This window comes from Suncus etruscus, chromosome 5 (genome assembly GCF_024139225.1).
Source record: "Suncus etruscus isolate mSunEtr1 chromosome 5, mSunEtr1.pri.cur, whole genome shotgun sequence".
In the NCBI taxonomy this organism is placed as follows: Eukaryota; Metazoa; Chordata; class Mammalia; order Eulipotyphla; family Soricidae; genus Suncus; species Suncus etruscus.
This window is the reverse complement of record NC_064852.1, coordinates 73,766,309-73,780,385: the sequence shown is the minus strand read 5'-3', so window position 1 is coordinate 73,780,385 and position 14,077 is coordinate 73,766,309. Positions and strand designations below refer to the sequence as shown.

Below are 14,077 nucleotides of genomic sequence, written 5' to 3'. Positions count from 1 at the left end.
AAATAAATAAAATCTATATTTTGATTTCTTCAACTGCCTGTTGCTACTGATTTATATGTAAACTATAAATCTTGCTGCTTGCTTCCATAATCCTAATAATGATTATAGATTAATTTAAATTTTTATGTAAACTCAATACCTATAGATAGATACAGTATTGCCTTTTTTGCCCCCAATTATTCAATTTTGGGTGAATCACACTGTCAATATTCAAGAATTGCTCTTGGCTCTGCACTCAGGTATTATTTTTGGCAGGGCTATGAGTCCATATTTTGTGCTAGGGATTCAATTTAGATTGGGCATGTGCCTTATTTGACTTTAAAAGGAACATTTTATATTACATTTTTGTATGAAATTAATTTAATTTAATATTATATTTATATTTAAAGGTTGTCCAAAAGTTACTTTGTTTTATTAAAAAGTGGGGACATCTTTTGAAAAAAGAACTAAATTTGTCAGCCTTTTGTTTAGAAAATGGTAAATACATGTAGAAACAAACAAATATTGTTATTTCAAACATAAATAATAATATGTTTCTAGTTCATAAAATAAAAACTTCTTTGTACAACACAATTTTATTCTTCTAAGTAATTTCTGCTTTTAAAAATTTAATTTATATGATTAACTACTATTCTTTTAGGTTATGCAAATATATTTTAATAAGCCATTCACTCCTGATAATCTGGAGGATCTTATCATGCTTTACATGTTAATTTAAGACTGCATCTTCTTTATTTTTTCTTACTTTAAGGCTTACTTTTTAAACTTAAAAACATAGATTTCTGCAACAATATTTGTTACTAAATAGTCATTTAACTTATTTAGTTAAGCAATTAATTAATTACTCAGAGTTGATGCTTTGTTCCCTAACACTTCAAATTTATTATTACTTTGATATTTTTGTTTATGGGAAAGTAAGATGGTTTATCTTTTATAGGTAGATTATTTATTTATTTTTTGGTGTTTTGTTTTTGGGCCACACCTGCTGACGGTCAGAGGTTACTCCTGGCTATGTTCTCAGAAATCGCTCCTGGCTTAGGGGACCATATGGAATACCGAGGGATAGAACTGCAATTGGTCCTAGGTTAGTGCATGCAAGGCAGACCTCTACCATTTGTACCACTGCTCCGGCCCTGAGATTATTTATCTTTTGTAAGTAGTTGTATTTTATATATTTTCTTTTACATCTTTTTAAAGTTTAATTTTTCAGACTTAACTTTGTAAGTTATCCAATATTAATATTACAGATTTATAAGGCTGGAAAGATAGCACAGTGTTAGGGCATTTGCCTTGCATGCAGTTGATCCAGGACTGACAGTGGTTCAAATCCCGGCATCCCATATGGTCCCCCATGCCTGCCATGAGCGATTTCTGTGCACAGTCAGGAATAACCACTGAGCACTCCGGGTGTGACCCAAAAACAAACAAAAAAATTACAGTTTTATATTTTCTATAAGAATACTAGTTCTCCCAGTACCATTTATTTTATTTTATACTTAAGAATTACATTTTTCCAGACAACCAATATAAAACTTCTATTTTCAAAAAATATTCCACATAAACATTTAATTCTGGAACTTTCTATACTAATACATCAATCAATTTGTTTATCATAAACTCACTTATTATATCCTTACTATAAATCTTGGTATCTGCTTGAGCAAAACCTTCCAGATTATTCTTGTATGGTTTGTGGTGTGTGTGTGTGTGTGTGTGTGTGTGTGTGTTTGTGTGTGTGTATTATAAATCAGAGGTGGTGAACAAGTTCAATACGAAGAGCCAAAATTTTAAACTGTGAGAGTCAGAGAGCCACACCACGCAATGACCTGCCAAAACAGACACACGCAAAAGCATATAATTTTAACAATGACATATTAAATACATATTGCATTTTGCTATTTTGAGTGAGTGTAAAAATCCTGTTCGCCACCCCTGTTATAGTCTGTGTAAGTTTTAGAATCAGATTGTCAAGATCCATGAATATAGTTTTGACTGATATCACATGGACTGTATTTATGTATGCATGTATGAGGATACTGAGTTTTCTTAGGCAGTTTCATCATTTTAAAAACTTAGTCTTTTAATAAAGTCATAACTTTATTCAAGTAGGCCATATACATGTTTTGAGAGGAAGAGGAGGCCTACCAACTGGTGCTCAGAAGACCAGAAGCCACTGCAGGTGGTTCAATACTAAGTTCTGAGTATGTGGAGCTACTTACGTTCTGTTCTATGGTGTCAAGGATTACCAGGTCCAGTGGGCTGCCTCCAGGGCTATGCCTGGTGATGCTAAGGGGCCATAATTTGCCAGATTTCAGACCCTGGTTCCTTGTTTCTGTGACCCTCTATTGAGCTATATCACTGACCCTCAATGTATCTTTTCTTAAAATTTCTTTGTGCCTTGGGATTTTTCTTTAAAAGAATAATGGGTTTGATTGCAGTAGTACTTTGATACATAAGAGTTTCTTTGTTTTAATTTTTTTATAAAATATCTTAAATTTAAAAATTATGTATGTTGATTATTTCTTTCTAATAAATTATTGATCATTTATTAAGAATTTAATTTCATACTTTTTATCACTTTATCACACTGACTGGAATCTATAATACAATTGTATAAATAGAAACTACTTAGCCTTCTTTTTTGTTCTTAATGTTAAAGCAAATAATTCCATTTTTTTTCTAGTAGGAATGAGTTATCCTTCAGAATATATTATACAGCTTTTATTTTGTTAACTTTATTTTTATAAAACCAATGTGAATTACAAGTTTTTCACAGTTATATTTCAGGCACATAGTGATTGTGAGTTAGGCCATTCCCACCATCAGTGTTGACCTCCTTCCCCCATAGTTCCCAGCATGCATCCTGTACCTCCACCCTTAGTCCCCTGGACTGCTCCATTTTGTGTATAGCTTGTTATAGTTTTGGGCTCTTAATTTTATTGCCCTTAACTTTAATTTGGGTATTTAGATCTGACCTTTTTTTTTTTTACTCAATATTCCTGAGACTGCTTGACCCCTGGGTCCCATCCACTTTTATTTTCTCAATTTGTAAAAGGAGATAAAAATATGAGGTAGAACAAAATTATTCATGTTCTATGGTTCTATACAGCTTTTATTAAGAAGTTTCTTTTTTTATTTTCTCTTTTTTATTGTTTTTTTTTTAGACAAAGATGCAAAGAAAGGACAAGGTGAAGTTACAGTGGGAAGGCTTCATCCATAAACAGAATTCTTAAAACAAATCTCCTTGCTGACACCTTAATTTTGAATTTTCAGCCAAAAAAACGTTAAGAAAACTAAACAAAAAACATGCAAATTACTTTGTCCCTCAAGTTCCCAGATTGTAGTACATTATAACATTTCTTAGCAATACACAAAGTAATCTAAAGCCACAAAATTTATGTAACTCCTTTAACACTAAAGACTATAGTATTGTTGACACAGTTGATAAAAATACATTATTTCTTTAAGGATGAGTCAAAGGATCATAGCAAAGATGGTGTTAGAATGGCAATTGTTTACATAGGCCCAGCAAAATATAGAGGACACTTCAGGGGTAAGTTCTGCTTGTATTTAGAAGGTTTCTTTCTTCCTTTTTTTTTTTTTTTGTTTTTTGTTTTTTGTTTTTTGGGCCACACCCGGCGGTGCTCAGGGGTTACTCCTGGCTGTCTGCTCAGAAATAGCTCCTGGCAGGCATGGGGGACCATATGGGACACCGGGATTTGAACCAACCACCTTAGGTCCTGGATCGGCAGCTTGCAAGGCAAACACCGCTGTGCTATCTCTCTGGGCCCAGAAGGTTTCTTTCTTAAGCATCAAGTTTCATGCTACTTTTGATAACTCATATAACATTATATTTTATAAAACTTTCCCAACATTTGTTAAGATGACATATTTTATTAAATATATCATTGTGATAACATCAAAAGATGTTCTATTGTAGAACACCTTGTCTTTCTAACAAAAATTTATCCTAATCATAATCTATAATTACTTTTTGTCTATTTGTATATGCTATTTCCTAACATTTCTATAGTCTATTTGATGGTAGCTTTATTTCACAGACTGTACTTGTACTTTTCTTTTCTTAGACTACCTTAAATTTTGCTATAAACTTTCTAGACTATTTGCATAAAGTGGGTATTTCCCAGTATACTTCTCTGATAGGATAGACTTCTTGTAGTTCTATCTTTCCTTATTTTTCTTGGTAATTTTCTCTGAAAGACTTTCTGGATTTTGAATCAAATTACCATTATGAAACAGACCATCTTTTCTTCAGTTGTACCTTCATGGTGGTATTCATATTACAAGACACTCTGGGTGTAGTAGTTTAGGCCAAATGATTAAGTGTTTAGATACAACATTATTATAGGAAATCAGGGTCACTTGTTGGTACTGGAGAGGATAATCATCAATTGATAGTATTGAAGTTAAAGCCTCAAACATGCATGGCATTCACTCTACCCTTCATTCCTTTGAACTAGTAACTTAGTCTTCTGATACAAACTGTAACCATTTTTTATAGTTGGTTTTAAGATATTCCTTTGTCTTTAATAATGTGATTAGTTTCACTATAGTGTTATTAGTCTGGATTAATTTATAATTTTTATAATTTCTAAATGTATGATATTTAATTTGTAGTACTCTTTCAACCTAGGATTTGTGACTTCAGTTTAAAAAATTATCAAATTGATCTCTTTTTAATCTCATCTTTGTGTTTTTTGGGTTATAAGTTATTCTGGAAATCCTGTTAGGGATATGCTAATCTTTTCACTAATGTTATATATTTCTTAACTGCCTTTGTATTATATGTATCATTTTATCTTTTTGTGTTTTTTGGGGGGGGCACACCCTGTGATGCTCAGGGTTACTCCTAGCTATGCGCTCAGAAATCGCTCCTGGCTTGATGGACCATATGGGACACCAGGGGATCAAACTGCTGTCCATCCTAGGCTAGCGTGGGCAAGAGAGATGCCTTACCACTTGTGCCACTGCTCTGGCCCCTCTTTTTATGTTTTTTTTTAATTTCTAGCAATATCATAATCTGCATTTTGTAAAGGATGTTTTTAATCTTATGAGCTCTATAAATTATTATTTTTATTTCCAAAGTTATTTTTGTTTTTATGAGTATTAATCATATTTTTCTCTTTCTGGTTTATAAGTATTTTTATTTCAAGGTCATCTCTGGACACTTATTTAGTGTAACTTATATGGAGAGAATTTGTGCATTGATGATAAGTTTGAGCATCTCCTAAGATGTCAGTGTGCTATTTAATATCATTACTAGAACTGCATTTGTACTTTCTTCTTTCTAGTTTCAAGAGCTATGGAAGACCTGTCAGCAGCAAATTTTCATAAACTCTTTTTTATGATAGAGTTTTATCCACAGTTCTTTTCACAAGAAGCAAACTTAGCTTTGCCTTTTGTCTTAAATAACTGCATTTAAATTGTATATGTTTTGAAGAAGTTCCTCTATACTTGTTTCTACTTTCCCAGGTCCAGTTGAATTAAAAAGAATGGATCTTTCTCATATTGTCTCATTTCTTATCTTGAAATTATGTAATTCTAATTAGCCTCTTGACCCTAAAATGTTAAGGATTGACCTTTAACCAAAGCCATTATGGCTTCCCCTTTACAAAATGACCTTTAGATTGTACATCTTCTGTAATTGTTCCTCAAAGATCTTGGGGCCCCAACCTTTGCTTTAGAAACAGTGGCTCCTTCTAGGACTGTTTTTAGGGATTCCCATTCTTGTGATCTATGATTCAAATGTTAACATGAAAACAGAACACCTACTAGGATAGCCAGTTTTTAACCTAGCTCTGATATTTACTGGAGATAGAACTCTTGAGAAGGTTTTAATGAAGCTTTATGTTCTAGCCTGGAATTTTCTAGTTCACTTAGAAAGATTGAACAGCATAGTATCTGTGCAACACTCTGAAAACTATGAACACTTAGTGTCATACAACTATCTTTTGTGTAGACTGAAAATGTTGAAAATGTATTTGAAACTATTCCAAATTTTATTATTTCAGGAACTCATTCTTTTCTATATTTATTTATTCAACCAATAATTGATCAGTGGTTATGAAGAGGCTTTGAGCCAGGTAGTGAGGTGACTCTACTATGAACAGTTGATCTCACAAGTACCTTTATGGTCTTCTAAATGTGAGAGATTGTGTTTGTCCAAATATGCACCTGAAATGTTAACAAAGGGCAAAACATGAAGCTAAGAATAAAAAGGAAGCTTTGTTACAAGCTGATTCACTTGGAAACATTGGCTGAGATGCTCAGATAATTGGTCATGATCACTCCAAATCAAGATTATGTATGTATGTATGTATGTATGTGTGTGTGTATGTATGTATACAAATATATTTTGGAGCCACTGTTGTAATACTCACGGGACCATATGATATGCCAGGAATTGGACCCAGGTCAGTCTCATGTAAGATGAGCACCTTACACCCTACCTATTAGCTCTCTAGTCCTACAACAGTTTATTTTTTAAAAGCAATGTTTTTACAAAAATATTGGGCTAGCACTGGTTTTGCATTTCTAGAGAGTGAGGCCACTTCCTTTTACTCTTACATTTAGATCAGGTTTTTTGTTTTTTTTTTAAGTTCCCATACCCATTATGCTCAGGGTTACTTCTGGCTCTGGTCTCAGGGATCACATCTGGTGGTATCCAGGGAAATACTATGGTGTTGGGTATAAAATCTGAGCCAGTCACTGCAAAGTTAGTGCCTTGCCTATTGCACCATATCTATATTTAGTTTTGACTTTTAATGTATCCTTATTTTTTTTATTTAAACACCTTGATTACATACATGATTGTGTTTGGGTTTCAGTCATGTAAAAAACACCACCCATCACCAGTGCAACATTCCCATCACCAATGTCCCAAGTCTCCCTCTTCCCCACCCGACCCCTGCCTGTACTCTAAACAGGCTCTCCATTTCCCTCATACATTCTCATTAGGACAGTTCAAAATGTAGTTATTTCTCTAACTAAACTCATCACTCTTTGTGATGAGCTTCCTGAGGTGAGCTGGAACTTCCAGCTCTTTTCTCTTTTGTGTCTGAAAATTATTATTGCAAGAATGTCTTTCATTTTTCTTAAAACCCATAGATGAGTGAGACCATTCTGCGTTTTTCTCTCTCTCTCTGACTTATTTCACTCAGCATAATAGATTCCGTGTACATCCATGTATAGGAAAATTTTATGACTTCATCTCTCCTGACAGCTGCATAATATTCCATTGTGTATATGTACCACAGTTTCTTTAGCCATTCGTCTGTTGAAGGGCATCTTGGTTGTTTCCAGAGTCTTGATATGGTATAGTGCTGCAATGAATATAGGTGTAAGGAAGGGATTTTTGTATTGTATTTTTGTGTTCCTAGGGTATATTCCTAGGAGTGGTATAGCTGGATCATATGGGAGCTCGATTTCAAGTTTTTGGAGGAATCTCCATACCGCTTTCCATAAAGGTTGAACTAGACGGCATTCCCACCAGCAGTGGATAAGAGTCCTTTCTCTCCACATCCGCGCCAACACTGTTTATTCTCATTCTTTGTGATGTGTGTCATTCTCTGGGGTGTGAGGTGGTATCTGATCGTTGTTTTGATTTGCATCTCCCTGATGATTAGTGATGTGGAGCACTTTTTCATGTGTCTTTTGGCCATTTGTATTTCTTCTTTGTCAAAGTGTCTGTTCATTTCTTCTCCCCATTTTTTGATGGGATTAGATGTTTTTTTCTTGTAAAGTTCTGTCAGTGCCTTGTGTATTTTGGAGATTAGTCCCTTATCTGATGGGTATTGGGTGAATAGTTTCTCCCACTCAGTGGGTGGCTCTTGTATCCTGGGCACTATTTCCTTTGAGGTGCAGAAGCTTCTCAGCTTAATATATTCCTATCTGTTAATCTCTGCTTTCATTTGCTTGGAGAGTGCAGTTTCCTCCTTGAAGATGCCTGTAATGTCCTGGAGTGTTTTGCCTATGTGCTGTTCTATATATCTTATGGTTTTGGGGCTGATATCGAGGTCTTTAATCCATTTGGATTTTACCTTCGTACATGATGTTAGCTGGGGGGTCTAAGTTCAATTTTTTGCAAGTGGCTATCCAATTGTGCCAACACCACTTGTTGAAGAGGCTTTCCCTGCTCCATTTAGGATTTCCTGCTCCTTTATCCAAAATTAGGTGATTGTATGTCTGGGGAACATTTTCTGAGTATTCAAGCCTATTCCACTGATCTGAGGGCCTGTCCTTATTCCAATACCATGCTGTTTTGATAACTAATACACAACATCAATAACAAGAAAAATAAAAACCACATGATCATATCAATAGATGCAGAGAAAGCATTTGATAAGGTCCAACACCCATTCTTGATCAAAACTCTCAGCAAGATGGGAATGGAAGGAACCTTTCTCAATGTAATTAAGGCCATCTACCACAAGCCAGTGGCAAATATTATCCTCAATGAAGAAAAACTAAAATCCTTCCCTCTAAATTCTGGCACAAGACAAGGCTGTCCTCTCTCACCACTCCTATTCAACATAGCACTGGAAGTACTTGCTATAGTGATTAGGCAAGAAAAAGATATCAGGGAGTCCAGATAGGAAAGGAAGAAGTCAAGCTCTCACTGTTTGCAGATGACATGATACTCTACTTAGAAAACCCTAAAGACTCTACCAAAAAGCTTCTAGAAACAATAGACTCATATAGCAAGGTGGCAGGCTACAAAATTAACACACAAAAATCAATGGCTTTTCTATACACCAATAGTAATAAGGATGAAATGGACATTAAGAAAACAACCCCATTCACAATAGTGCCACACAAACTCAAATATCTTGGAATAAACTTGACTAAAAATGTGAAGGACCTATACAAAGAAAACTATAAAACTCTGCTCCAAGAAATAAGAGAGGATACACGGAAATGGAAACGCATACCCTGCTCATGGATTGGCAGGATTAACATCATCAAAATGGCAATACTCCCCAAGGCATTATACAGATTTAATGCTATCCCTCTAAAGATACCCATGACATTTTTCAAAGAAATGGATCAGGCACTTTTGAAATTCATTTGGAACAATAAACACCCTCAAGTAGCTAAAGCAATCATTGGGAAAAAGAATAGGGGAGGAATTACTTTCCCCAACTTTAAACTGTATCCTTATTTTCTTAATGGGCTCCTTTTAATCAGCATAAGAAAAATATCTATAAGAAATAAGAATGAGTTTGGTATATTTGCCAGATCCTTACTAGTCTATTCCCTGCTTCTCTTTTGGACTTACATGTGACCACAGATATATACAGGTAATAAGGAGAGTTATAAAGATAATTAAGTAGGCTCAAACTTATATAAAACTACATTATGCACTATGCTACAGTGCATAAAACAAGAAGAAACAAGAAGAAAACCGAGTCATTGATTTCTATTTCTTTGATTTATTATTTGCATTTTGTTTCCTTAAGTGTAAGAATCTAGCTAAATATTGCTATCTTTATGTCTTGAAAAACCCAGTGTAATGAATGTTCACTACCTGGACAGTGGAGCCAGCCATTTTCCCTTAAACATTTAAGGGAAATGACATTTAATAATGTTTTAATATTTTTTTATGTTTCTAAACCACCTACTATAAAATATACTTTATTTTCTCATTCTTTTCTGCCTTCATCTACCCTTTCTGGATTTGCTGATTCTAAACAATGTTGTTTTCCTTTAGGAAAAATATCTATAGACAAATCTGAGTAGTGTTTATCTGGTGGGTTTGCTAGGTGGGATTCAAGAGGCCAATGAAAGGTTTAGAGAAATAAATAGTACAGCTTCTGTGGTGCTTCCCTTCTATGTGATTGATCAAACTGGGTTTGATCTTGGAAGGACTTACATAGTCCTCTGAGCACCAGGAGTAATCTTCAAGTACCTAGCCAGGAGGAAGCCTTGAGCACCACTGAGTATGCACCCCAAACCACAAAATATAATTAGATGTGGAGAAAAAGGATAAACAGAGGACAAAAGGCAGGCAGAAGAATGAGCTTTGTCTGTCTTGTCAGTGGCCCATTTCCTGTTTTGATTTAGTATTATCTTCTCAGTCCTGTGAGCTGTCTGGGGCAGGCTGCTGGGTTTGAATTTTGGAGCAGCTATTTCATTTTTCTTATGGGCTGCTGCTTTGTGCACTGGGGCAAATAGAAGAGAGGAACTATGAAGTAATTAGGGTGCTTAGGACTGTTATAAATTTAGTTCTTAAAGAAGATCTTGAGAACAGGCCTGCCTTCTTTTTTTGGGGGGTTGGGGCCACACCCAACTGTGATGTGTGTTACTTCTGGTTCTATGCTCAGAAATTGCTCCTGCGTTGGGGGACCATATGGGATGCCGAGATGGAACCCAGGTCCCTTGAGGGTCAGCTGTTTACAAAGCAAACACCCTATCACTGTGCTAATACTCAGGTCCCCAGTCTGCTTTTTTATCTTAGTGTGGAAAAACATATTTTTTAAATAAATGACTTAATGCCTGGATTAATGGACTGATGATTTCATCAACTGAACATTTACTGAACATTCTGCATCTATTACATTAATTTAATCCTTATATCTTCAAATTTAGGCAGCATTATTGTCTTCATCTTGCAGTTGGGATAAGCCTAGGATATATTTGTACCTAAAAAGTTAATACTTGATTATAAATCTAATCAGTCTGTATCTATAATAATTTTATAAATAAAAATACAAGTCTGGGAACATAGCTTAAAGGACTAGAGTTCATGCTTTTCAGATTTAGGTTTAATTCAGAAATTAAATTCCTCATGGATTTCTAAGTACTGATGAAAACAACCCTTTAACAGTAGGCCAGGAGTAGCCCCAAGTTCTGTTAGGTGTCTCCTTCCCCATGGACTTATATCTAAGTATGTGTTTCTATTTTTTAAAGAATATATATTATTGTTACTACATTGTATTTAAGAAAATAATATACTAAATGTCCATTTATATAGGAAATTATCTTTCATATAAATGAGAGGGATTGTTCATGTAAAATAGAAAAGGAAAAAATAATAATGACAAATCTCAACACCCCAAAATAAATTGTAATCTCCACTGAAATTTCCTAATAATTAAGACTGTTTTTCTTTCTTTCAGCAAACCTTGAAGAAAAAATGGGTGGAGTACAGATCTCTGCAATTACAGGAACAACGCCTGCTTCATGGTAAATGCAATTTCCTGTTCAGAAACCACACTCAAATTTATTTTGTTTTAGTATTTCTGCCTCTAAGTTGTTTTAAGATGATTATAGTTAAAAGAACAATTTTCTATGATGAATCAGAGATACCACTAGTCCATGTTTTTAAAGCATGACCTTTGGAGCGGCCTGTGTTTTCAGAGGAATAAATCAATTACATTTCTTCCTCCATGTATGTGAAAAAACATATGGACATGTGTGCATATACTTGCAAAAGACACTTGGAAATCTGTCTTATTTTCCTACTACTTCAGCAAACATAATTAAAGACTATATATTTTTTATATATTTACCTGTGATACTTGATGGACTGTATATTACTGGGGCTCATTCTGAGGATGGCTACAAATAAGCATGTGCCTTAACCCCCATACCATCTCTTCATTCCCCAAACTAAGTCATTTTAAGTCTGTTGCAGTAGGCCGGAGAGATAGCATGGAGGTAAGGCGTTTGCCTTGCATGCAGAAGGACGATGATGGTTCGAATCCTGGCATCCCATATGGTCCCCTGAGCCTGCCAGGAGCGATTTCTGAGCATAGTGCCAGGAGTGACCCCTGAGCACTGCCGGTGTGACCCCGAAACCAAAACCAAAAACAAAAAAAAGGCTGTTGCAGTATCAATTTTTAAGATATTAAAGGAGATTTTTAGTTTACTCTTTCTTGATTATAATAAATATATATTTTATGAAATTTAATAAGGCAGTCAGTCACTCTCTGATTGGAAGTCTTTAAAGGTTCTTAAACATGAAATAAAATAGACTGTATTGACAAAATGCGTAGCATTATGTCTAAATATTTTATAGCTGACCATATCAATTTTCTTGTTAAATGAAACATCAAGTCCCATTATATTATCAATCAAAGATATAGGAAAGCATTATAGAGGTAATTAGCACAAATTAAAAGCATTTCTGTGTTCTTTTTCCCTTAAAACAGAGTGACCTAATTACGTCATGTTCAGGATAGAAAATACTCCTAATAGCGCACCAACCAACTCAAATATACAGAAGCAAGTGGTAGATTGGCAGTATGTTGGTGTGTGATTAAAATTTAAATTTGGTGAGTTCAGATCTAGGCTATAAAAGATTTGTGAAAAATTAAATTAAGTAGATAAAATTTGATTTCTTCAACTGAATCATTTGAAGCACTTGCTTAATGTTGTCTTAATGTAGCATCATTCCAGCACATTTAAGTATTTTAAGACAAAACTTTTAATATTGAGTTTTATGTCCTTAAATTCTCCATAATCATCATTCAAAGCCAGGTTTCACAGCTGTCTTCCCTAGTTTGGAGAAGTAAGAATTTAACAATTATTTTTAAAAAATTAGTAACTATATATCAAATACACTGTTGGACAAAACCATATGATGCGTTTTCTAATAATTAGTCTTTGAAACCTCATTGTTAGAAGAATTTTAATAAAAGATTGAAAGATCACTTAAGTTTTTAGAATGATCAGTTTGGAGATTCCTACATTACACTGACATACTGTCAAATGACTTGAACTGGATGAATAATCTTGTTTAATTAATTTAATTTAAAAGAACTGCTTTCATGACCATGGGGACATTTTTATGTGGGAAACCTGAGGTCAGTTATATCAAATAGCTTCATGAACATCTACTTACTCATTTTAATTCAAGGCTCAGTGAAAAATATTATTTACCCTTATTGCTTGTGCCCTTCTAGGAGAAATTTTAAACAGAGGGATGGATGCTCAGGTCTATTTACATGGAAAGAACCATGTTCAAAACATTCTATAGTAACCATTGTTGTCTGTGATCTAGGTGATGCGGCTAACTTTCCAAATTTGGAAAACATGGACATAGATGAATCAGCTTTGTTTGGAAGTCTGCCTGGACCAACCTCAACCCTCCTGGACCGGCATAGATTATCCAGTGAGAGCAGCTGTAGGAGCTGGCTCAGCTCCATGACAATAGACAGCGAGGACGGCTACCAGACATGTGTGTCTGAGGACTCGAGCCGGGGAGCCTTTAGCCGCCAAACAAGCACAGATGATGAATGTTTTGTCCTCAAAGATGGGGATGATGTTCTGAAGAGGTCTTCTTCCAGGAGGAACCGGAGCATTAGTGCTGCCAGCAGCGGGTCCATGTCTCCATTATGGGAGGGTAACTTCTCAAGCATGTTTGGGACCCTGCCTCGAAAAGGCAAACGAGGGAGTGTGCGAAAGCAGCTCTTAAAATTTATCCCAGGTCTTCACCGAGCAGTGGAAGAGGAAGAGAGTCGTTTCTAGTAGGTTCTGGTGCCCTTTGTGTTAGTTTATTTCATAAACTTCTCTCAACATGATTAGATCAGTTCTGCTCAGCTTAGTGGCATTGCAGATGGATTGCAAAACTGATACCCTATTTCATCACAATAGTGACTTTTATTAAAGTTTTAATCATTAGTTTTGCTTTCTAAATTATTTTCCAACTAGGACAACTGATGTTCTGAGCTGAGAGTAGGGGAACTAAATAATCAGGTAGGAAATAACTTGACATAGGTTTTGTTCATTACCATGCTGCCTGCGATAACAGAAATGTATTTATTTTTTAGATTATGTATTACATGGATAGTTTTTTCAATTATAATTAAATAATAATAATAATAAATATTATGAAATTTGGGGGTATTTTTTATACATAAGTTAGTAGGTTAGTTCTAAATGAGTGTGGTGTTGGAATTCTGTGCATAAGAAACCATAAGAAATGTAAGAGCATTATAAACCACAAAATTTTAATTACAAATTTAAAAATTAAATTAAAATATAAATATTTGGGGCCGGAGAGATGGCATGGAGGTAAGGCATTTGCCTTTCATGCAGAAGGTCATTGGTTCAA

The 14,077-nt window shown here is 34.8% G+C and overlaps 1 protein-coding gene across 2 annotated transcripts in view; it reads left to right on the top strand.

Moving 5' to 3' along the window:
• Nucleotides 1–13,491, top strand: part of CYTIP (cytohesin 1 interacting protein) — an 87,527-nt gene extending 74,036 nt beyond the window's left edge. For both annotated transcript variants that reach the window (XM_049773128.1, XM_049773127.1), the window contains 2 exons: nucleotides 11,139–11,205; nucleotides 13,025–13,491. In XM_049773128.1, coding sequence (XP_049629085.1) covers nucleotides 11,139–11,205; nucleotides 13,025–13,491 — 534 coding nt within the window. The remainder of the gene's footprint in view (nucleotides 1–11,138; nucleotides 11,206–13,024) is intronic.
• The last annotated feature ends 586 nt before the right edge of the window (nucleotides 13,492–14,077 follow it).